Source organism: Rutilus rutilus (genome assembly GCF_951802725.1).
Source record: "Rutilus rutilus genome assembly, chromosome: 17".
NCBI classification, from domain to species: Eukaryota; Metazoa; Chordata; class Actinopteri; order Cypriniformes; family Leuciscidae; genus Rutilus; species Rutilus rutilus.
The window spans coordinates 33,492,015-33,518,480 of record NC_140230.1 but is presented as its reverse complement, the minus strand read 5'-3'; the positions used below and the strand labels follow the sequence as shown (position 1 = coordinate 33,518,480).

Below are 26,466 nucleotides of genomic sequence, written 5' to 3'. Positions count from 1 at the left end.
ATTGATGAATGTTTGAGTCTGTCCTCACCAAACACTGAAAGTGTGGTTAAATATAAACCCTCGAGCCTCTCCCATTATCTCCATGTGGTCTAAACGCTGTTTGACTGGGAGGTCAAGTAGTTCCCTTAGAAGGACATACTGCGGGTCGGTGTGTGTTTTCTGAATGTACACTTATTCTTGACGTTCTGCTTCCCAAAATACACAATGCACATTTCGGATCGGACCTGGTTAGGAAGAATGCAATTTCTTTATTATCTAGGTTGTAGAAAAATATGATTAAATACAACATCTCTTAAAAAATGTCAGTCTCATTTTCAGAAAATATCTCAAAATTGTCATGAAGTCGACTCCATTTGTTTCTGTTCTTATTTCTCTTAAAGTTGTGTTGGAAAAAAAAAAACATTCTCAATTGTTTCATAGATAGAAATGTGATTAATTAGAGAGTAAATGCTGAAGTCTCCGGCTTCTCAGCCCCACATGTGTCTCGTCTGCAGTTTCAGAAAACATCTCAACATTCTCATGCATTTTTGTCTCTGTTGTTATTTCTCATAAGGAATTGTAGGAGAATCATCTGAGACACTTACATTGAGCATTGGGCTACGGACGAGCAACCTTTAAGCAATATTGAGTCTGTTTCCCAAAATACACAATACACACTCAAACTGCCTCTGATTAGTAAGAAAAAATCACCAATGCAATCTCTTTAATATCTCAACCGTTTCATAGCCATTTTTTTAGAGACAGCAAATTGAGTCTTTGCTTCTCAGATTTTCTCCTTACAAAAAGCTCAGGTAATCTTAAGTAATTTCTCTCTTGTACAGTCTTTCTGACACACTTAAATGAAACTGAACTCCATTAGCTACAGAAGAACAGCTTCTAAGCAATAATTATGTTTTTCTAAGTCTGTTTCTCAAAATACACAATACACACTCTGATCTGCGTCCTTGGTCGAGTCGTGTCCGTCTGATATCAGGCTTCTGTGTGTGCCGGTCACTCCCACAGCAGAGAAAACTTGATTCCCAGACCGACTGTGTGTGTGTGTGTGTGTGTGTGTGTGTGTGTGTGTGTGTGTGTGTGTGTTTTCTCAAGGCCGTGTGAGGTGCTCAGAGCACTAATGTCTCTCTCTCTCTCTCCCTGCATGACGTCTGCAGACTCACATCTACAGGATCTAGAGAGGATACACACACACACTGACCGCTGCATGTAGAGATTCACCTTTGTGAGTAAATTCTGCTTGATATTTTAGATTAATAGCATATCTGATGGAATCAAATCTGTCTTATTTGATTAGTTTGATCGGACGAGTCCTGTTCCGAGATGTTGTGAAATGCTCCTGCTGATACACCAGTTATACCTGGCTGATGAATTGTGTATTCAGTTTATGAATTTATTGAACATTGGTGTCTTCTTGCTGTTGTAATCCACTTTAAGATGTACAATTCAGCACTTGTGATAACATTTAGAAAGGATTGTTTATTGCCTGCTACTCCCTGGGAAACATACATTTCCAAAAAATAACACAGCGTGTGTGTATGGTTATGTTTGGACACTTTTGATGTTTTAAAGTCTCTTCTGTTCACCAAGCTGCATTTATTTGATCAAAAATACAGTAATATTGTGAAATATTAAAACATATTAAAACAATTTATTCCTGTGATGCAAAGCTGAATTTTCAGCATAATTTCTCAAGTCTTCAGTGTCACATGATCCTTCAGAAATCATTTTAATCTGCTGCTCAAGAAACATTTCTTATTATTATCAATGTTACAAACAGTTCAAAAGACAACATTTATTCGAAATAGAAAGCTTTTGTAACATTATAAATGTCTTTACTGTCACTTTAGATAAATTTAACGCTTCCTTGCAGAATAAAAGTATTAATTTCTTTTAAAAAAGGTAACACTTTATTTTAAGGTGACGTAGTTACTCGTTACTACATGTACTTACTATAGTAATAACAGTAAATTATGCATAATTACATGCAACCTTACACCAAACCCTAACTGTAACTCTATAGTAAGTACATGTAGTTAATTAATATTACTCAGTACTCATTTGAATAAGTACAAATTAACTACGTTTCCTTAAAATAAAGTGTAACCAAAACCTTCCTGACCCTACATTTCTGAATGGTAGTTTATTATAATGACTAATGTTGAAAACCTCAAACTGTCCAGTATATGAGTGCATTACTAGTTAATACTCCTCTGAAACTCTAGAGAAATGATCAACATCTTAAAGAGATCTCGTGTGTGATGTGTCTTTATGGTCTGTGTTGTATTCAGACGTATCACTTTTGTCCGAGGATGATTGACACCAGCAGTGAAGAGAGCTTTTAGGGAATCTGCGGTGTTTTTGCCACGAGGTCATCAGGAAGTGTTGCAGTAAAGCGCGGGTGGCCTGCAGTGAGATCAGGGTGTCACATTCCACAGCAGGGTGAGTGTGTGTGTGTGTGTGTGTGTGTGTGTGTGTGTGCAGGACAGTCCCGTCCGGGCTTCCCCTCCTCGGCAAACACTGATGTCAAACTGACCCGCATCGGACGTCAGCACACGCCACATCTGTCAATCAGAGACGCTCATATACCATCTCAAAATATGCCAATGCTCCAACTCAGTGCGTTGACAAACAGGTGACTGCTTTGTTTATTCTCAGCATTTAAAGACAGATGCATTCTGATTGGCTGTCGAAGTTTTAAGCGTTCATCAGCCGAACAAAAAAAAGAAAAAATTCTCTGAAAGTATTTCCAATTATATTGTTTCTCTGTGCCGTTATGTTGATAGTCGTGGTGTGTGGACTTCACTATTCTGTTAGGGTTCAAGTGATTTTTATTTACGTTTACATTTATGCATTTAGCAGACGGTTTTATCCAAAAGAGGAGCAAAAGCAATTTGTCAAAGAGCCAACTTTATATACAATGCCAGGTTTATTAGAAGCAAGCTAGAGAAGAGGAGAAATGCAGAGAAGTGTAAGTGTGTGTGTGTGTGTGTGTGTACCTGTACCTGTTTTTCTATCCCGGTGGGGACTTCAACCTGAATGCACACAGACATGGGGACTCGTGTCACAGTGGGGACCTAAATAGAGGTCCCCATGGGTACACAAGCTTATAACTCATACAAAATGAGTTTTTTTGGAAATGTAAAAATGCAGAAAGTTTTCTGTGATGGGTAGGTTTAGGAGAGATAGAATATACCATTTGTACAGTATAAAAACCATTAAGTCTATGGAGAGTCCCCACAAAGATATGGGGACCAGTGAACATCAGTGATATAGTGAACCAGACATATGTGTATGTGTGTGTGTGTGTGTGTGTGTGTGTGTGTGTGTGTGTGTGTGTGTGTGTGTGTGTGTGTGTGTGTGTGTGTGTGTGTGTGTGTGTGTGTGTTGCAAATCAGCATAGGCCTATTAGAATGATTTCTGAAGGATCATGTGACACTGAAGACTGGAGTAATGATGCTGAAAATTCAGCTTTGAACACAGGATATAAATTACATTTTAAAATATATTCACATAGAAAACAGCTCATTTAAATTGTAATAATATTTCACAATATTACTGTTTTTACTGTATTTTTGATCAAATAATTGCAGCCTTGGTGAGCAGAAGAGACTTCTTTCAAAGACATTTAAAAAATCTCACCGACACCAAATGATAGTAATAACACTGAAGCAGCAAGCCCTAATATTCTTACTTTAAGTTTCTCATTCTCTTCAGAAGACAGATTAGAATAAATGTTGGCAAGTAATAGTCACACATCTCATTAATTCCTGACAGAGCAGATGTTTTGAGTTCGCTGGTTATCTGTCACACACTTGAGTTATGATTATGGGAAAGCGAGCAGGGCTGCTGTGCCCGTCATTGGACTAATTTGTGTTGGTGGTGTTATCAGATGGTGGCTGTCACCGGGGAGGGTCTTATCTGTTTTTTACCATCTCACAAAATGGGGTTTCTACGTTCGAAGAACATATTTTGAGATATTTTCAGCAGCCGCTTTTGGAAAAACAGGAAACAACGTGACTGATGTTGATGTCGAATGCTTCTGTGTGTTTTTATTCCTCATTTATAATGTACCTGTATGCACAAACAAATGTTGTTATGCTTCTGTGAGCATCTGTTAACGAGCGGGAACATAACACAGACTGATTTAGCAGGATCATATTTTTATTGTTGGTTGAGTTCTTGCTAAGCCACCCGAGAGTGACAGAGAGAAACATTGTGCACAGCCTTGAGTTGAACAGCTTGGTGAACCAAAGCAGTGATTACAGATTAGACCGGCTACTGTGTAGAGATACTTTACCTCTTAACCCAAGATAACGTGCACTGCATGCTGGTCTGTAATACACGTTTGAAAACCTGGAATTAAACTGAAATGGTCTGAGAATAATCAAGACATTACAACTTTTTTTGAGCACAAAAATATGTGTGTGTATATATATATATATGAAGAGTTCAGATGCAAAAGCCTATAAGTGCCATCTGAAATTTTCTTCTAGAATCATAATTTTTATCAAGCTCATATATTTAAGTTCAGCAATTTCACTTAAATGGCAATGAAAATGACCTATTAATTGTCATTTAAGTGAAATTACTGATATGAGCTTGATAAAAATGATCATTCTAGAAGAAAATTTCAGACGGCACTTTGAGGCTTTTGCATCTGAACTCTTCAAATATATATTTAGTGTGATTCCTGTTTCCATTATATCTCTGATTCTGTTTGTTCTGGTGGATCTTCAGGATTATATGTACTACTGGGGTTCTTCAGCTGGAGTTTTGGTAATTAAATTTGATTTGTTCACTTGATCTGTTAAGTATGAAGTTGAAATCACACTGTGCTCCTGTAATTTAACTGTATATTATGAGGCTAAACAAGTTCAGTCTTGACCTGCAGTGTGAAGAACGGCCCCCTAGTGGAGAATAGGATGAATTATCATTAGACTGGATGCCTGAAGAGATACTAGCTCAGTGTTTATTAAACCCCTGAAATACCTCAATCAGATACTAGAGGCATTTCCTCTGTTGTTGTCTTTTTTGTCCACTCATTTATAGTGCAATTTCAATATGGTGAAACAGTGCTTTTATTATTACATTTACTTTTATGCATTTGGAAGACACTTAAGCGACTTACATTGCATTCAGAATCTACATTTGATCAGTTCTTGCTTTCCCTGGGAATCAAACCCAAGAGCTTGGCTTTGCTAATGCCATGCTTTACTGTTTGTCATTATTTACCGATTCTTTATTGTTTCAAATCTGTAAGCTTTTTTACGTAGATTTTATGTCTTAATGCGTTCAACTGTAGAGCTAGGTCATGGAAATGCATTAACTGATCAAATGTAGACTTTAAATGCAATGCAAGTCAATAAAAGCATCTGCCAAATGCATAAATGCGAATGCGTATTTTTCATATGACAGTCGTTCGTAGTGACCATTAATGATAAAAACGTCAAAAAAACACAATAACAGTTGTCCGTAAAACTTGTGCGCAATATTCCAAGTCTTCTGAAGTCATACGACAGGTTTGTGAGAGGAGCAGAATCAAGTTTTTGACTTGTGTGGTGATTTTAGTGTAAGACGTCACTACAAACTGTTGTTGAATGGAAAAGAGCTGCATGAAAATTGAGGGTGAATTATTGCTTAAATTGGTTGTTTAGATTCAGACGACGAGATTATGATAAACTGTGGCAAATATTTACACAACATATTGGGAGATCAGCTAAACCTAGACTTAAATCCTTGCAAATCTCTGAGATTGTGTCGCAGTGACTATAATGCTGTGTGTAAAGAATTCAGCCCTTCTAAATATATCCTAACACGATTACCCATACACACTCGCTCCTCTGTGCACTAACAGTCATTTCATGTGATTCTCTTGGGTTAAGATGATCTCTCTCTCCTCGATGTGTGCTTCAGGTGTACAGATGTTTAGGGTGGTAATGGATGACTCTGACATGTTTGGAGTTACACATTCCGTCGCAGTGTACAGACATGTTCGTGCTCTCCACACGCTCAGCACAGGTGTGGCACACGCGGCAAAACCTGCAAATAATCATGCTTTACGTTTTCATTAACTTTTCTTCCAATCAGATTGTGAATGAACATACTCAATATTTCAATTTAAGTGCATTTAACACAATTGTGTACAAGAAAATCTAAATCCAAAGTTCCGCTACACTAAGTTTGCTTTTTTTTCACATGTTTCTGGTATCTTAGGTTTAGATAAGATAACCTATATATGATTTTGTGCCAGTTCTGGTTTAGGGATTTAGATATTTCGATAACACTGTAAGGTCTCATTTGTTAACGCATTAGCAAACAGAAACTAACAATGAGCAACATGCTTTTATTAACCTTTGTTAATGTTAGTTAATAAAAAGTTTCATGTGCATGTTAGTTCACATTAACCAATGCCAACAGATGCAACTTTCGATCTTAAAATCTATCAGTAAATGTTGAAATGAACATGAACTTAGATGATTTAGGCATATTTTTCATTGTTAGTTTATGTTAACTAATGTAGTTTACTAATGTTAACAATTGAAACCACTATTTCTCTGAAAATGCAGTGGAAAAATCTAAAGAGCTCAGAAGTTGCTCTTTTATTGCTCAGGAGATTTAATGGAGCTCTCACTTCAAAATGCAAGCGAAAGGAGAGAATTTGATGATAATTGTTTTAGTTCACATTGAGATCTTCAACTTTTGAGCACAGTTTGAGACATTGTTGAGATTTTAACTCTGGAGGGACATTGTGAGATTCCTGGGGTCCTTTTTTTCTTACCCGAAACATTAAGACTCCATTTGCTCTCCATTTAATGTCAAGGAAAAACAACAGAAAAATTAATTATTAATATATTAATATATATTAATTATTAGTTAATATTTAGATTCTCATGAAAAGCAGTTAAGACTTAACAGTCTCCAATTTCTCTCCATTTAATCTCACTGTCAAAGAGAATAAATCAAGATATAAGTGGTTTGTTTTGAATTTTCTTTTCTATGTGAATATTAATATATATATATATATATATGAACATTTTTATATATATATATGACATTTTTCCTTATATTATGCGAAATATTGGGGATTGAAATTTGGTAACACTTTACTTGAAGCCTTTATATACAGAGGTATTCATAGTCCACATTGTAATGCATTGTATCTTTTAATAAATGATAGTTAAAATGCATTATAATATGTGCAGATTACCTGTTACCTCTGAAATTGGTTGTTTGTCATGTGATTTAATGCGTTATGCTTTCTAAAGGTGTAACATTTATAAGTATTACAACTGAATTATCCATGAAATCATACATTACAAGGCACAATTAATGCATTAAAGCTACTTGCATTATATATATATAAAGGCTTCAAGTGAAGTGTTACATGAAATTCAAAGCAGTTTCTTTTGAACCTTTGGAGTTTGTGTCAGCTTTAGTTTTTGGGATTAGCCATTTCCCTGACAAGATTTAGAGCAGCACTATTGTAGTTGATTGACCTGAGCCACCAATGGCATGCTGATGTCTTCTTTTTTTCTTTTTTCCCCTCCTTCTTTTACAAAAGCGACAGCATAAGCTGAAACCCTAGTCCATTTGTTTTGTCAGGACAAAGAGGAGGAGAGGGGGAGGCTTTGGCCAGTCTAAAGTAGGGGGTAGTAAAGGTTTGTTCCCCTGCAGGGCAGTTGTGGACGGGGGTGTTGTTGTGGTTTGTGTGCAGCTCAGATCGTGTGTTTTCTCAGTGCTAAAGGAAATTGCATCAGTATGCATTATCCAGCCGGGAGGAGGGCCGTAGCCGAGCTCGCTGTCTGCCTCTCTCTCAAACGTCCCATTAGAGCCGAGAGACGCCAGCTGACGTAGTCATGGGTGCAGAGGACTCACACTGCTCAGTGCATGGACTTACACTGGATTAATCAACTAAACGTATTTATTTATTTAGCGTATTTATGTTTCTTCTTGTATCTTGAGTGCGGACACCGAGCACTATGCACTCCAGAGTGAAGTCGCGGAGCTGTGATAATTACCTGAGTATAAAGGTAAGCGCTGCTGCACTGGTGCGTGTTACGCTTGACACCCTCCCTCCAAATCACAGGTATCATTATGCTTTGAAAAAGATGAGTTATTGTTATTGAACTTTAAGTTAAGAAAGCATTCACCGCTTTTCCATTGGGATTGTGACGGTCCTATCAAACAGGAAAACAGTTTTTCCTTAGGGAAGCTGGTGTTGTGTGGAAAGTATTTCGTTTTCTAGTGTTGAGGCGGTTTACTTCCCTTACAGTCTATATTTCTATAGCGCTTTATACAGTAATGAACAGGAAAATAATAATGCAAACTTCATTAAATGTGAGACAAATTCTGATGTAAAGCAGCTCTAAAAAAGAAAGCACTGACTGGTATCATGGTACATCTATATTCACATTTATTTGTTTAGTAGAGGCTTTTATTGAAAGTGACTTACAAACTAGGAAATGTCATGTTGATATATTGATATATATTATTACCCTTATTACTTTTTGGTCGTTTTTGTGTTTCGTGTTGACTTAATTCAGTTCTAATATTAGGTAGATCCGTGATTTGTGGAAGAACATAGTTTGCAAGCACAGAAGTTTGACTCAGGTAATGAGTGGCATTAGGACTCGGCTTGGGCTTTTGTGCAGTAATCCGCACATCATGGGAGCGGCGTCTTGAATTGATCCCTCAATTAGAGCACTTTTAACTCCTCACGTAATTACCTCTGAAACCATAATTCGCCATGTCACAGCAGGTTTACGGTGTGTGTGTGAGCTCTGAGAGCTGATGCAGGATTTGTTTACGGTGTGTTTGTGTCGTCATGCTGTAATCGCTCATAGATTCACTGTAGAGAACCTGTTTCAGAGCAGCTGCGTGTTGCTTTTGTCCTCCCGCGAGTCAATGCACATTCCATCTGTAGACGTCAACCTGTTCGACAGCTGCCAGTCACATCAGGTGCGGCGTTTACAGAACTCGTCTTCTTTCAGACTGATGGATTTAGCGAGGGAGGGCACGATTAAGGCATTTCGGCATATGGCATTATTCATTGTAAGCATTGGAACACACAAACGCCTTGAAATGTATTCACATTGAACTTGGAAACAATGAAATGTGTTTCCTATAAGAAAGTATTTGTAAACACACGTTGCCTGGGTTATAAAGATGTGAATAGTAATATTAATTATAATAGTTAAAGTAAATTATAATAAAATTAGGGTTAGGGTTAGATCAAAAATCATATATTACATCATACAGTATGTATATATATATATATATATATGTATATATGTATATATTTTTTTTATTTATTTTTTATATTATAGAATAATAATGATATAATAATAGATGTTTTTATTATAATAATTATATTGGATATTATTCAGAAAGACTGTATGTATCATATCCCATTTTATATATATATATATATATATACTGGGTTTTCATAAGCTGTACACTCCTAAACCGTGGGTTAACGTCCTTATTTGCATATTTTCGCTCTCGTAGTCATTGTTTGGGCAAACGCATCATGCGTCCTGTTTACATAAAGGCTCTATAATTGTGCATCCTCATATTATATAGTGCCAACTGTATTATCAAGTTTATACTGAAAGGACTGTACGGTGGTTTATTTCGATGGTCCACTTTAGACATTCTACTAACTATAAGTAACTTTGCAAATACATGTCAACTAGCTGTCATTAGAGTATTAGTAGACTCTATGCTTAATATTTGCTTACACTTTATGTTGATGCTCCTCAACAGATATTCTACTGACTATAAGTAACTTTGCAAATACATGTCAACTAGCTGTCATTAGAGTATTAGTAGACTCTATGCTTAATATTTGCTTACACTTTATGTTGATGCTCCTCAACAGATATTCTACTGACTATAAGTAACTTGGCAACTACAAGAACCCGAACCGCAACAACTAACCATAACCTGACAGTCTGCTAATACTCTAATGAGAGTTATGTAGTTGCAAAGTTACTTATAGTTAGTAGAATGTCTAAAGTGCACTATTGAAATAAAGAAAATAAACTTTTTTTTTAATTGAATTGAATTCGACATTTTCCTGAAACTACTGTGACAGCATGCAGTGTTTCCATTCATTTGAATATGAGGCCTGTGAATGGTTGTCGTTTGCTGAGCATCTATATAACTGTACACGTTTGGGCGCTGCAATGCGGAGTTACCAGCACAAATGCTGTGCTAACCCCAGCTCAGCATGGCGTATCTCAACCCTACTGTCGACCTGTTGTATTTTCCCTCTCCATAATCATGCATTTGTCACAGACAGCTCTATAGATGCATTAAACCTGCTTCGACACCTGCATAGAGGAGGTGTGTGTCTGCGCCGCTGCTCCTCTCCTGTTTCACTCCCGCGGTGTCTTCATGCTCCACTGGAGAGCTGGTGCGCGAGCCCTTTGTCTTCCTGACCCAGTAAAGGACACAGATGCCCTTCCCATCAGACTGTCAGGAGTTCACACATGGTTTGTTTAGCGCTCTCTGGAAGGGCTGGCGTTTAGGGATGCTTCGTTTGGCAAATCGCAGCTCCTGCTTAGTTACTGTATGTTTGCATTGCAGTAAAAGGTGGTTAAGTGGACCTCAAGTCTATTAGAGCATCAGTGGCACCCGTGATGTCAATGATTTGTAAAAACAACATCTTTAGTGTTCGGTTCAGGGTTCCCACGGTCTTGGGAAAACCTAAAAATTGTGGTTTCCAGGCCTGTAAAAGTCATAGAAATCAGTAATATATACACACACAGTATGTAGTATATTGCAGGACATGTAAAACATTTATATTATACAACTTATATAATAAAATGTTAAGGAATTAATAAATTAGTCGACACTAATATATATATAAATGGACATTAATTGACCAAAAGTAACTTGTGGGAACCCTGTTGTAGAGTAAATTCTTGTATTTTCAAACAATTAGCATATAACGACATTGCACAGCAGCTTAATATATTTCCATTTTTCAAAGAAAATGTGAATGGTTCTCGTTATTAATATGAGGCTAACATGTTCTGAGTGGTTGTTATCTTCTGTGTGGTTGCTATGGTGTTCTGGATGGTTGCTAGGGAATTGCTTGGTGGTTGTTATGGTGTTTTAGATGATTGCTTGCTTGCTTGTTAAATCCCCTTGAGAAAATAAGAAATATATTTTTTTTCCCAGTTTGTTAGTCTGTCACTTAAAAAAGAAAAGAAGCAAACACAACAAGCTGCTTGATTTGTAGATGTCGTGTAGACGTGTTGCAGTTGAAGCAGGTTGTGATCAAATCCCTAAACCTCGGTGTGAGCGGCAATAATGGAGATGTTTGACTAAACCAAAGCTAAATGTGCGTCTTAGTGTGGCTGTACCTTCTGTAGCGGATGTCAGAGCAACAGTGTGACACCTGGAATCCATATAATACACGCGATATAATTACGGGTCCAGCCAGGTCTCATCCAGCACCTCCACCGTCTGCCATAAACCCCATCAAAGAGGGCGGATTCAGATCCCACACACACACACACATCCACGCTTCCTCCAAGCCCACACTTGTGCTTTGGCTGCTATTAAAAGCTCTTTTACTGGCTTCAGCCAGGTGAAATAACTTTTTCAAGGTTATGGAAATGCGTCAGAAGCTCTCCCTCTGCCCAGTCTTATTTATCTTTCATCTTCAAAGCCTCACTTATCTCCACCTCTCCGTCCAGTGCTGTGTTCAAGCCGTTTGTTTAGTCTTCCCAGACTTTAAAAGTGCTGTTTTGGGTAGGGGCGCACTGACACAGATATGCAGGCCGTCCTGAATAGGCTACAGCTTGTAGTTTATACCAACGCAAAACGCTTTCGGGTTAAAACATGTCGTTCTAAAGATCTTCAAACCTTCAGACTCCACTAGAGACACTTTGTGGAGATCAAACCCCATTCATTAATTTCTGAACGCTCCACGGGAAGTCAAAATAAAAAGCTGTTTTCTGATGTGATGTTTTCAATTGATGTGTGAACAAAACTTTATTTGTAGTGCGCCTGTCATCCAGTAATCACAATAATTTGTGCTTTGTTTCTTTTGACTAGCTTTTAAATTCAGTCATTTTATTATGAAATTCAAACAGTTTTGGTGCTGTTTAAAGGGTTAGTTCACCCAAAAATGAAAATTCTGTCAGTAATTACTCACCCTCGTGTTGTTCCAACCCCGTAAGACTTTCGTTCATCTTCGGGAACACAAATTAAGATATTTTTGATTAAATCTGAGAGCTGTCTCACTCCTTCATAGGCTTATTGAAACTTGCCGGCCCAGAAAGTTAGTAAAGACATCGTTAAAATAGTCCAAGAGACTACAATGGCCTCAACCTTAAGTTTATAAAGCGACGAGAATACTTTTCTTGCGCAAAAACAAACAAAAATAACGACTATAAACATTGTCTTTACTAACTTTCTGGGTTGGCAAGTTTCAATAACATAGCAGCAGCCTATGGAGGAGTGAGACAGCTCTCAGATTTAATCAAAAATATCTTAATTTGTGTTCAGAAGATGAACGAAAGTCTTACGGGGTTGGAACAACATAGTAATTACTGACAGAATTATAATTTTTGGGTGAATTTTTGAGTTCAAGTGGCGCATGAACTTTACTACTAGTTACAGCACCAAAAAAACATGAATGAACATTAGAAGGAATGTTGAAAGATACAGTACAACTGTACAGTACAACCTAACTGTATCATGTCTCATAGTCAGTCGCTCAGTCAGTGTAACCGGGAGTTGGTAGTCTGTGTGTGTTCTGTGTATATATATTTATACCATGGGCTGTCTGAATACTCGATTCTGATTGGCTGGAAGGTCATAACTGGCGAAAATAACCGTCATTTTTACCCTTCCGGTCAAATGTTGCACTGGAAACATCAATGGAAACAACAGCTTTAAGATATTTAAGAAAAGCCTAAGTTGTCAATGCTGGCCAATGATAATCCAAAAACGATTTTAATGCACTTCACGGAGGTTCTTTGCATCGTGCATTCACAGCTAGCCGTGGATTATCCCTTACATCATTATTATTATTCTTTAAATATGATGAAATTGCCCTTTGGTTTAGTTTATTTTGACAGTCACGAGGCTTTAGAGGCTCCTTACTGGTCCCGCTGGACCGATCCATAATCTTAATTTGTAGCCTGCCACAATAACCTAAAAAAGTACCGTTGAATAATGTTAGAAATCAAGTTGCCTTTCCTCCCATTGTTAGCTTTTCCTCCAAAATGCGGTTCTACTCTCCCCTGCAGTTTGAGCGCTGTGATTATTTCTGGAGCTCCGCGAGCCGCAGTGCCACTAATGTGGGCGAGTGATTGAGTTTCCTAGAGACTTTCTGCAGGAGGGATGAAACAATGGCTGCCCTGTGGAGGAGTCACGGCATGTGGACGGCACATTGTCATTGTCTAATACAGAGCCGACAGAGCAGAACAAACAGGGAAAGTTAAAGTGAGAGCTTTTGGTTACTTTGCCGGGGATTTTTCCTGGGCTTTCCCCCTGTCATGATGATGTCCGATCCAGTTTTTATAGTCTTGCACCCAAATCAGTGTTAATTTAGTATCGTTCATATACTATTATAGTTTTTATTTATCATTTAAATTGTTTTATTGTTAATATTTTTCATTTTAGTTAATGTTTTAGTAATTTTGTTGTGCGTTTTTTGTCATTTTTTACTAGCTCTCGGTTTTTTACATATAGTTTTCTATATAGTTTTTAATCAGTTTTGTTTTATTTTTAGTTATTTTACTAAATTATTCTAATATATTAGTATTAGTAGTATTAGTATATAGTTATTAAATAGTTATTCTCTCTCTCTCTCTCTCTCTCTCTCTCTCTCTCTCTCTATATATATATATATATATATATATCATATATATTTTTATTTATAATTTAAATTATTTATATTTATTTATATTTATGTGTGTGTGTGTGTATGTAATATTATATAATATATATTTTGATATGTCTATTTAGGTTTATTTAGTTTTCTTTTTAGTTATTTTACGAATAATATTCTTTATATTTTTAAATAATTAAAATAATAAAATTACACACATATATGTGCGTGTATGTATGTGTGGTTTATAAATATATTTAATTATAAATTATTCACAAATAAATTACATATAAATTGTTTATAAATGTAATTTTATACATGGTTTAATGTTTTTTTTCCATTTCTATTAGTTTTTTATTTTTTTACAATTTTTATTTCAGTTTTATTTATTTTAGCACATCAAGGTAAGCTAAATTAAAATGAGAAATGTTGAAACAAAATAAGTTTTATGTATATATATATTTTTTTAGTTACCTTAATTCAATTAATGTTTATTTTATTTCAACTAGCAATTTTTTTAATGGTTTTAATTTTAGTTATAACTTGTGTATATAACCCAGGATAACCCTGACTCAATCCCATTCATTTTCATTTTGTCCACTACCCTGCCCGTTTAACCTGAAGTTGACTGTCCCAGGTCACGGTTTTGTTGGTCTAGGAGGATAGTGTGCCTCATATCCGTATGGAAAGTTCTCCGCTCCACAGATATGATGTAGTGCTGCATTAGGGACAGGATTTTCCATCCTGCCTGTTATTGTCCAGTCAGTGACGTTACATCGACAGGTGCTTCCTGTCTCATCAGTGTCCCGTGACCTCCTGACATTCTGCTTTTTGTGTTTGGAACTGGGAACGGTGGAATTGAACCAGCGATATTCTCACTAACCAAACCAAAAACAACATGCTGACATTGTTTACTCCATCACACTGTCCACAATAATTTAGTTTGGTTTCTATTAATCCAGAAACTGATGATTCATGTGTCCTAAAAGTGTAATGACTGTCAATGTGTGATTTGTTGCAGGACTCGGAGTCGTTGGACCACTGTATTCAGAGCACACTATCTGCACTGTACCCTCCGTTCAGCGTGAGCGCGGTGACCGTGTTGTGGCAGCTCTTCAGCGTGGTGGAGAGACAGTACCGCGGCGACGGCCTGCGCTGTTTCATCGACTTTCTGCTGCCCGCCAAGAGAATCCTGCAGATATTAAAGGAGGAGGCCTGTGTGAGTACCCTCAGTTTCATTAGATGCATTCTGACAGAAGCATTTCAAAGTAAAAGAAAACGCTGAGTGAAAAAGTAACGTAATCAGATTACTTTTTTCAAGTAACAAGTAAAGTAGCATATTACTTTTACATAGGGATGCACCGATATGAAAATTTTGGCCGATACAGATAACCGATAATTCTTTATATTTGAAAGCCGATAACCGATATATTGGCCGATAAATCGAAATCCAAATTTGTATATACTTTTTGAGAGCCTGATTACAAAAACAAAAGTTTCACCATTAAAAGCCATGTCCCAAAACACAATTTTATGAAGCCGATATCACAGCACAAAACTGATTTTTCCTTATTTGAAGTGATTCCAATCATATTTCAAGCAATTTAAAGCCATCATGGTGAACAGTGCGCATCTGAAGTGTCTCAGCTGAAGGAAATAATACATTATTTATCGGCTTATATATATTTCGGACAAATTTTCTTATCGGGCCGATAACGATAACCTAAAAAATTAGCATATATCGGCCGATACCGATATGGTGGCCGATATATCGTGCATCTCTACTTTTACATTTACATTACATTTGCATTTATGCATTTGGCAGACGCTTTTATCCAGAGCGACTTACATTGCATTAAAAATGTACACATTTACATGTTTTTACTTTTAATATTTACAACAAAATATCTGAGTTACTTTTTCCAATAAGTAATGCAAGTTACTTTGTTTTCCCATGTGTTGACTGACCGCTCTCCTGCCCTCATGTTGAGAGAAATCGCCAGGCGTTGTGTGCGCTGTGTGAACATGATGCTTTTTGTAGTTGAACAAAAACAGATTCAGTATTCCTCAAAATGAATAAAAACAGTAAAATGCAAACTCAAAATATTACGCAAACTTGCAATAATTAAATATGTTAAATAATAAAAAGATACTTAAAGTATTTAATCTCACTTTATTAACCAATATCTTTGCTGCTGACCTTCGATGATCCAATTCATCCAACCATTTGTTGTGAAATGGCCTTTACATTTACCAACACTTTATTTTCCATAAAAAAGTAACACAATTAGATATAACATTTTAGAGATTTTAAAAGTAACTTTCCAGTTGCCTGCTAATACATAATATTTTTCATTTTTAATAAGAAACCTAAATATACAAAGCTACTTAGGGGATATTCACACAGTATTTGCTTTATTAATAAATATTTATATATACAGTATATATTAACAATGTATGTGTATATATGTGTATATGTGTGTGTATATATTTGAAGTGGATCAAAAAAGTTCTAAGACAAGAACGATCCACTTTTGATCCACTTCAAACGTTGACTACTGTGTATATATTTATACACACACACACATTAACATGCATACATTAACAAATTATTACATGTTATATTTTATTATTATAGTTTTAATTTTTTTATTGGACCTGCATAGAAATTTGCCATGCATCATGCATTCTTTAAACTCGATTTTGTGCATTAGCTGGCTAGTCGTCACTCATTCGCTGATTATTTTACTGCTGACAGTCTCCGCTACAGATGTTGTTGTTGAAATCAGTAGAGCCGCAGCTAAACATGTTCAATCCATTTAAATTCTCTCAGAGAGAAATACTGCGAGAGTGGGAACATGAGAGGGAGGATGAATGCTTCAGGCTGAAAGAGGGTTCAGTATTACTGTGAAAAGCAGCCCAAACAGAGAGTGTTGTGAGTTGACTGGGGTGAACTTGGCAAAGAGGATCAGGCTGAAATGAAAGACTTGCTCAGGGAGGCTTTGTATTTCTGCAGGTTAGCGCTGTGTGAGCACATACCTGAAACCTTATGCTCCTGTATTAATTATCAAGGGCACTCAGCATTCTCATTTAACTCTGGCATGATCTTTGAGGGAGTCATTTTATGTTCTAGAATAGTCATCATTTCTGTTGAGTTATGCAGGAATTTGACTTTTCAATATTTTCTAATTGCATTGGTTTAGTTCATTGCATTTTTGTATTTAATGATTGCACATTGCACTGAAAATGGTTGCTTATGCATGCATGTAAAGCAGCATTGTATCTGATGAATTTGTTCTTTTTATTTTGCACAGCTGCGATTCAAAGGCCTGTTGCTGTACCACGAGGGATGGCCGCTCTGTTTACATGAGAAGGTGGTTCTGCAACTCGCACCACTGCATAAAGTACGTCTACGCCAGGGAGATTTCTACCTGCAGGTGGTTCCTTTAGGCCGCAAGGCTGCCAAACTGGTCATAAAATGCCTGTCAGGGAGCGGGCAAGCCATCGCAGAGATCCCTGTGGCCGAGAGCATGTACGGCAGCGTTTTTACACCGGACTTCCTGCAGAATGTAACGCGTGAACGCAACTTGCAGCCTCTCCAGAACTGCCTCCTGAGTACCGGCGCCGTGGTTTACCGCACGCCCTGGAAGAACGTGGTGAATCCTTTGTTTGTGACCAGCACCGCTGACGCCATCATGCAGGCGCGGAGCGGTGGAGCGACCCTGCGCGGTCAGCTAAGCACATGCAGCACGCACGGATCCACGGGAACACTCAGTTCACGAGACTCTCTGGGCGGTGAGTCCACCGTGTCGGAGCCCGTTCTCAGTCGCAGCCTCACGGATATGGGCATCGGCTCCCTTCGCTCAGAGGATTCGCCCTTGCAGAAGAGTCCCAGCACGGATCAGGGATGCATTCGAGGTAGAATCGGACACAAAATGCTCTCGTTCAGCACCGACCTTAGCAATCCCGGCCTTCGCAAGCGTCACCCTAGAGACTCGACAACCTTCGAGTCACGCCGGCTTTTCCGCAAGTCCTACATGGAGGCTCTGCAGAACCCAATGAACCTCGGCTCCAGCTCTGAGTCCATTCTGGAGGAGGGAACCGAGTCGACTCCTGGCTCCGTCTCAAAGGAGCCGATCCCACGGAGGATCTGTGCCCGTGGATGGTTGGGAGGAGATGAATCGCGCAACGGTTCTCCCGCCATAAATCCATCCAAGAACACTGAGCTCAGTCCGGACGAGAGACGCTCCAAATCTCTCGAACGTACCCAAAAGGCCTTGCAGGTTAAAGGTCACCGGGCGCGCTCATCCTCCGGCGGCTCTGGCAACGGCCTTCCCAAGAAACTTATGAATGGCTATGCTTTCCGTTTCGGAAAACTGGACTTGGAGGCGGCCTTTCCTGGCATTGAGAAACGGAGCAACAAAGAGTGCTCAGGTAAACTTTATTGTCAACTCTTTTATAAAAAATAACATGTCCTAACTAGTGGTCAACCAATATATCACCAAGGCCGATATTTGGCAATTTTTAAGTTTCAGCGCCCGTAAGTTTCAGAAGCGGTCGACTTTTAACTTGATACTGCTGAGAACCCATTGTGTGAGCACAGACGCACACCTAGATAACAAAAAAATGTTAGTTTTTTTTTGGTTATGCAAACATGCGATTTATAATTTTGCAAACATTATGGGAACATTACTTTTTAATGTTCTCTGAACATTCTGAAAAAGAGTAGTAGCATTAAAAAACATCAGAAAAAGACGTTCCATGACCACTCTATAAATAATGTTTTTATGCTAACATGTTGAGAACATTATTAAAGACCACTTACTAGAAAAAGTTTGTTCATAACTTTGAGAGAACCTTACCAGAACAAGTTGTACCAAACATGTTTCCTGTAAGCTAGACCTCCAATTCATCGGTCTTCAATAGTTTACCTTCTTTATGTAACAGTTCTGTCTAATATTTGAAAGGCAAATGCTCTAATACTTTATTCATATACTGTCTGGTTTCAGCAAATATGTATCTTAAAGGAATCGTTCACCCAAAAATGTATAAATTAGTCGATCCAAACCCGTAAGACTAACGTAAGCGTCAGTGGTAGTTGCGTAGCTGTCAATGGAGGGACAGAAAGCTCTCAGATTTCATCAAAAAGATCTTCATTTGTGTTCTGAAGATGAACGGAAGTCTTACGGATTTGTAATGACATGCGGGGGAGTAATTTTTTTTTGTGAACTATCCCTTTAAACACTTGCAGAGAAAGCCCCGTCTGCACACTCTTCTGATTTGCTGTGATTTGTGATTGATTTTGCCGCATCACGTTTGTAAAGACAGAGATTGTCTGTCGCTGGAATCTAATTGGCATTGCGTTTAGTGTGCAGAGCGCTTCTTTACCATCAGTATGAACTCTTATTTCTTCAGTGCAGTGTACTCATCCCGACAAGCTTCCCTTATCAAATCATGTCGCCTGAGGCCTTGAAAGCTTCTGGTTCCAGACAGTTGTTCTGTTGTGTAATTATCACCGGCAGCAGAAAGCAGGACCGTCAACGAGCTCATCTGAGAGCAGATTATCGGAGGAGACAGCTTGTCATTCCTTCCACTTGATTTTATGGCCTGCGACTGGCTGCATGTGAGGACTAATAGCGCGTGTGTTTTGGAATGTTTCGGCGGCCCTGCCCTGTAAGAGAGGCTTGCTTGTCTTTCTGACATGTTTGCTGTAATGCGCAGCCATGATGGACCCCAAAGGCACGATACTGCACTGAAGGCTTTGCACTGCTTTATTTAGCTCTTCCTGCTATTGAGTGTTTGAAAGAAAGAGTGTTTTGCCCTCCGTCTAGTGCTTCATGCCCAGGAGTGTTTTTGGGGTCTATCCTCAGGAAATTCCGAACTGTTCGGCATTCTTAAGATTTTGGGTTACTTCGTGTCAAAGGGTTACACCACGTCCTAACTGTCCACAAGAAGATGCATTTATGAGCAAAACCCATATATTTTCTTTTTTAGCTAGGGTTTTGTCCTAACTCACTGTGCCAAGTGGCATACCGGTATATATATGAAGTGGATCAAAATTTGAAGATTTGAAATTTGAAAATTTGAAGTGGATCAAAACTTTTCATCAAAGTTATACATGAATTTTGAACAATATCCGTTCTTGTCTTAGGACAAACTTTGACAAACTTTTTTGATCCACTTCAAATGTTGACTATTGTTTGTATATATATATATATATATATATATATATATATATATGTATATATATATATTAATACTTATATTTTATTATATAAAAGAATAATATATTATAGTTTTATTTAATATTGTTTTTATTATAATAATAATAATACATTTAATTTAAAAGCGCCTTTCATGACACCCAAGGTCACCTTACAAGCAAAAATAAGTAACAATAAACAAGACAACACACACGCATGTTACAAATACATTCAAATACAAGCTCAATAAAGAACAGGTCATAAAAAGGCCTGAATAAAAATGTGAGACTTAAGATCATCATAATAATAATTTATTAATAAGGGAATAAGTTAATCGTTTAATTATTGTTATTATTAAAAAAAAAATGTATTTTTTTTTTTTTTGATTGGCTAATCTGTCAATCTCTTAATGGCTAAACATTAGATGATTAATCAGCCTGAATGGTATATGGTCTTTAACTACTACCAGCCCGTTTGTTTTTAGTGTAAAGATGAAATATGACTTGTCACATCAAGTCTGGAATGAAAGTGGCTTTAGAAGTGAGTTGATTCTCTATGGCTCTCACACACAGAGTGGTTTAGGTAAATTCCCATCTGGGAATCTGCAGAGTCCCTCTGTTCTCTGGCTCTCATTCCCACACATAAAAATCCGAGCCATTGAGTCTGGGCATGAAGCCACAGCGGATCCGATGACCACCTGAGGGAGGATCTCTGTGCCGCTTACCTGCGCTGATGTGAAGCTCACATCCAGATGGCTCGCTCCGTCATAATGGGAAGCATTGTGTCCTGTTGGGCTCGTGGAGATGCTGAAGAGAGGCTTAAAGAGTGAAGCCCATCTCTACGTAATATCTGTTCTGTTACAAAGCCCGAGCGAAGCAAGGGTCAGCTCAGACTTTGTTCAGAAAACAAATGCCAATGACTTTGAGGCTGGATCAGATTACGGGTGATGTGGTTTTGCCCGGCCTTTGGGATTCCATTAGGTCTCTTGCGATTATAACCTGGTTCCCATGATACCACAGAGAGACGCATGCAAAGTCAACCAAATGTTGTTGGCACAGCAGCTTTTGAACAGTGTTGGTTAGTGAATAACTAAAAGCAACGACACTACTAACTTGTTTTAGCTTTCCCAGCAACAACCTACATTTTCCAACTTGAAGTGGTGCACAACTTTACAACTGAGCAAACTAAAGAAACTCATATGTAGCATTGGAAATCCTGCACGAAAAAAATGATTCGTTGAATTTAATAAAAAATGTATGGTAAGTGGTTGCACACAATTGATTTTAGCTACATTTAAACAAATGCATTAAGTTGAACTAAAATTGATTAAGTTCAACTTAATGCATTTGTTTAAATGTAGCTAAAATCAATTGTGTGCAACCACTTACCATAACATTTTTTTATTAAATTCAACGAATCTTTTTTTTTTTCAGTCTGATTCAGTCCAGTGAATCAGTTCATTCAAATGATTCATACAAATGAACTGATTCAACAAAGTGTATTTGCAACACATTTTGCACAGAAATTGCTTGTAGATTTTTCACATTTGAAGAAAGACTGAAATAGTATTTTAGTATTTTTAAAACCTACTCCAATAATCTTTGTTTTATTTACAATTCCAAACATTGTAAAGAAAAAAAGTTAACAATGTAATGTTTAGTTTAATGTTGCTTATCAAGTTTTCAGATGAGTTTATATATTATTCTTTTTTTTTTTTAATTGCATTAAATGTAATTATATCTGGTATTATAATAAGTTTAACAATTCATTCATTCAGAAAAATGCATTCAGGTGAGGGGAGGGGGGGGGGGGGGGGGCATAGATTTTTTTTCTTCTTTTTATCGAATTTTGATCCTGTTTATCATATTTATATTGTAAAAGTAAAAAAAAAAAAAAAAAGCTCTTTACTTGAAGCCTTTAAATGCATTATACAAAAAAATCATAATGGACTTTGCAATTCATCATATATTTTCAGTAAAGTTAAAATGCATTATAATGTTTGCAGATTCCTTGTTACACATCAAATTGGTTTGTTCATCATGTGTTTTAATGCATTATACTTTCTAAAAGTGTAAAAATGAAGTATTATAATGTATTATAACTGTGGTTACAATTACATTTAGAAATGCAGGTTTTCAAGTAAAGTGTTAAAAAAAATAATAGTATATATTGCATAAATAATCTGTAGCTTCAATGTAGTTATATATCTCTCTTTCACAGTTTCTTCACCAACACTAGTTCTGCGGTGTTAGTCTGTGTTCTGTGTGAGAGGTTTCAGTGTCCATTTCAAGCTTCCTCTGCTTGTTGAGGAAGTGCATCACAAAAGGACTCAGGTCTCAGATTCACACAGGAAATGAAGTCATCAAAAAGACAATAGTGGAGGAGGAGGAAGTTTAAAACTTCAAAAAGATAACTTGACATTGTTTATTTGTAAGTGCGTGAGGTGCTTTTACTGTATGTACTGAAATTGCACAAACATTTTTATACAATATGTCCTCGAAATTCACTAAACTGTCACTAGCCTTATCTAATTATAAAAGATCTTTATTTGCTCAAGTTCAGGGTTATTTTTCTCAAACTATAGGAGTTCTAAAGGGCTTATTTATGTTTATTAATTAATTCTTATTTATTTGTTTATTTATTCAAATGTATTATTTATGTAAAAAGCATTATATAGTGATCTTTCTTTAATGCATTCATAAAAAAGCCTTTTTTCAAGATTTACACATTTCAATTAATAGTAACATTCCATCAAATTGAATTGAAAAATCCTTACATAATATTCATACTGTAAATTAAGAATTTTTAATGAGTTAAAAAAACTAGAAAATAAAACGTTAAAAAATCTAGAGCTTAATAAAATATTTTGTATGAATAAAATCTTAAATTTATATTATATATATATATATATATATATATATATATATATATATATATATATATATATATATATATATATAGGAATCACATAAACTATACGGTCCATTCCCTTGTTCCATTAAGATTTATATATAAAAAATATAGAATTTTTTTTACTCATTTTTTTACTCATTTAAAATTCTATTTCAATTTCCTATTTCATAATATGAATAATATGTAAGGATTATTCGATTCAATTTGATGGATTTTTTATTCAAAAGTTCTCCTCTCTGTGCCATAAAATGTTATATTAACATATAAATATTATATTAATTCTAGCTCAGTGTATTGAGCGTGTTTAGTTTCACTAAACATCAATGTAATTTTTTATTTGGATAATTTAAGCCTTGAAAGAGGGAAGTTAATATGTAGCTTTTCTTAGAGTTGTCTGTGGCGTGTGTTGAGCCGCAGCCCTTTCCTCTCAGGATGAGTGTGTGTTGAGCAGTGTTGTGTTGTGTTGTGTTGTTTGGGTTGCTGTGTTTGGAAGAAACAGCCCGAGGGCTTGGATTCTGGAGAAAGTTCACAAACATCTGCTTCAGCTGGGAATGTCAGCCACAGCATTCCTCAATCCGGAGCCCGAGGGCTGAAAAACTTAGCTGTGTGTGTTACCGTCATCAGACGTGTGTGTTTGTGTGTCTGCCTCACACACCTGGTGTCGGTCGTGACTCAACATTGACTCACTGTATAGTTTTTGTAAACCAACCATCAGACAGTCTATTCAATATATGCCCTGTATTGTGCAACTCTGCGGGTTCAATTTGTTGGCGAACGAACTGATTGTTTGCAACTCTGCCATTTTAAATGTATTTTTGATTCGTTTTAAGCTCATCATTGTGTTTTTGAAGTTTGGTTTCAGTAAGATTTTTTTTTTTTATTCAGCAAAGATGCATTAAATTCAAGATGTTTTCCACCAAAAATCAAAGCAGCTCAACTGTTTTCAACATTGATAATAATAAGAAATGCTAACAGCATATTAGAATGATTTCTGAAGGATCATGTGACACTGAAGACTGGAGTAATGATGCTGAATATTCAGCTTTGATCACAGGAATAAATTACATTTTACAATATAGTCAAATAGAAAGCAGCTATTTTAAACTGTAATAATATTTCACTGTTTTTACTGTATTTTTGATTAAATAAATGTGGCCTTGGTGTGCAGAAATGTCCTTTAAACAGTAGTGTATCTTGCTTTAGTTTCTTAAAATGCTTAAAATCATTTACATGTATGCATCCATTTAGCCAAAGCAATTTACTTTGCATTCAAAATATACATTTTATCAGTTTATGCATTCTCTGAAACTGTTTGAGCTAGTTTTGAATCAATGCATTTTAAACGATTCACAAAAAAATGAATTGAACTGACCAACTCTAAATCAGTTTTTGCTGCTGAAGTTTAAAAATAAAATGTGCCTATACGAATATTCACAATGTTCCTTAATTTTAAATCACAATCATCATATTCAGTGGATATTTAGTGCGTGTTCAGGATATCCCACGATAATGAGATGACACTCTCTGATCTGTTCAGGTCTCTCTGATGATGGTCTGCGCTCAGGTCCCAGAAGGAACAGTAACAGCGGAGATGAGTGTGTTTCTCCCAAACCCTCCATCAGACCCGCGGTTTCTCCTGTCCCGTCCACGACGCCCCCTGCTGTCTGTTCCCCGCCGCTGCCCTCACTCATGACCCAGCTCAACCAGGAGCTCTTGACCTCTGGTGCCATAACGCTACCTGGTACGTCCATCAGCTGAACAGAAACAGATTATGAGTTTATATATATATATACACACACACACACACACTCACAAATTAATGCATTTTAATGTATCGTAAAATGAACAGTAGGAATGCATGATTAATCAAAATCAGTGTTATTTTAGTATCATTGATATATTATTATAGTTTCTGTTAGTATTTTGAATTTGATTTGATTTAATTTTTTTAATTTTTAGTTTATTTAGTTTTAGTTATTTTAGTTCTTTGACTTGAACTAAATAAAAATGAGAAACGTTGACTTGGCAACTAGCTGAAATAAAATACTTTTTTAAAATTTCTTTTATTTCTTTTATTTCTTATAAATTTCTTTCAGTTAATGTTGATTTTATTTCAGGTAATGCATTTTTTATGTTTTTTAGTTTTAGTTAACAATAATAACCCTTATTAAAATAAAACAGAAATCACAACATGTCTTCAAAATCTATGGCTAATAAAAGCTTGATGGAAATTGAAAATTAAGAAGTCAAGCTCATTTGAAAATAAATAAATTGTAATATATAAGTATCGTAATTTTACTGTAAAATTATGATTGTCGTTATTATAATATTTTTCTTAAATACTAGGTTTTACAATAGTAATATTTCATATTTTATTTCATATTTTTATTTAGTAATTATGATCATAATTAAAAAAAAAAGAAGTATTATTTGTAACAAAGTTAAAGACATAACATACTATGGTATTTTTGTGCTTTAGTACAGTAAAAAAAAAAAAAAGACATACATTTTTTTTTAGTCCCAGGCCTGGTCTTATCTCTGCCGTCACTTATCTCCTCCGTGAGACTCGAGACCGGTGTGTCGCACAGGTGTCACTAAAGTCCCCGTGAACCAGAAGTTGCAGCCGACTTGACTTCAGAGTTATGACATATTTCCATACAGACATATTAGGACTATAGCAGACTGACGGTCGGAGGGAAGTGGTTAAAGGATATTCAACCCAAGCCGTCAAACTGGCGTCATCAGAGAAGGAACGCCGATCTAAAGCGGAAGCAAATGTTCAGATTAAAGATGAACCATGACACACACATTTGTTTCTGTGTATTAACTTGCACTGATTAACTGTTCACCACAAGACTAGTAATGTGCGCTTGCAAAGTAAATACAGATAGGGTCAATTTTGATTTCATGATGACTTTAACATTCCGTTCCCACAGCTCTCGGCCTCGCCCCGCTTATTACCGCGTTATTATTTTACAGTCATTTTGATATAATCACAACATTTTTGGCCAGCCCTACAAACAAGCACAGCAAACCTGAAACTTTTTTCAATGCATTTTAAATTGCAATTGCAAATTTTATAAAAAAACAAAAAAAACAAAAACAATTCCTAGAAGAATTCTCCCCCAAAGGGTTCAGGCCTAGTGAAGAGTGCAGTGTGATTTCTCGGGTTACTCATCTGACCTCTGCTCCAGGTAACCAAGACCGCAGTGGGAGAGCAGTGCTGCAGGTGTGCACCAGGAACCAGGTGTGGACAGACGCGTGTCGCACCACAAACCAGATCACCGAGCTGCTCTGCTACTACTGCAACAGACTGCGGTGAGAAACGCCTCACACACACGCTGGGGTCTCACTGCCTGTGTTTCCATCTCTGTGGCAGCACGAGTGGGGACGCCGTTTACTGAATCAACATGGAAATGATTCGCTCGAGGCAGTTGTGTCACAGGCTTTTATTTGCAAGACAAATGTGTTTAAGTGTCTTGCGTTTTTTTTCTTCTTTCT

The 26,466-nt window shown here is 36.7% G+C and overlaps 1 protein-coding gene across 4 annotated transcripts in view; it reads left to right on the top strand.

The window, feature by feature from the left end:
- Window positions 1-26,466, top strand: part of plekhg4b (pleckstrin homology domain containing, family G (with RhoGef domain) member 4B) — a 69,103-nt gene that overhangs the window by 16,019 nt on the left and 26,618 nt on the right. For 2 of the 4 annotated variants that reach the window (XM_084384980.1, XM_084384979.1), the window contains exons 3-8: window positions 1,152-1,219; window positions 2,286-2,629; window positions 14,871-15,068; window positions 17,164-18,283; window positions 24,503-24,706; window positions 26,160-26,283. In XM_084384980.1, coding sequence (XP_084241106.1) covers window positions 17,380-18,283; window positions 24,503-24,706; window positions 26,160-26,283 — 1,232 coding nt within the window. In that variant the 5' untranslated portion in view covers window positions 1,152-1,219; window positions 2,286-2,629; window positions 14,871-15,068; window positions 17,164-17,379. Of the gene's footprint in view, window positions 1-1,151; window positions 1,220-2,285; window positions 2,630-7,824; window positions 8,028-14,870; window positions 15,069-17,163; window positions 18,284-24,502; window positions 24,707-26,159; window positions 26,284-26,466 lie in introns of those variants that run through there. The other 2 variants (XM_084384978.1, XM_084384977.1) reach the window with 1 other exon arrangement.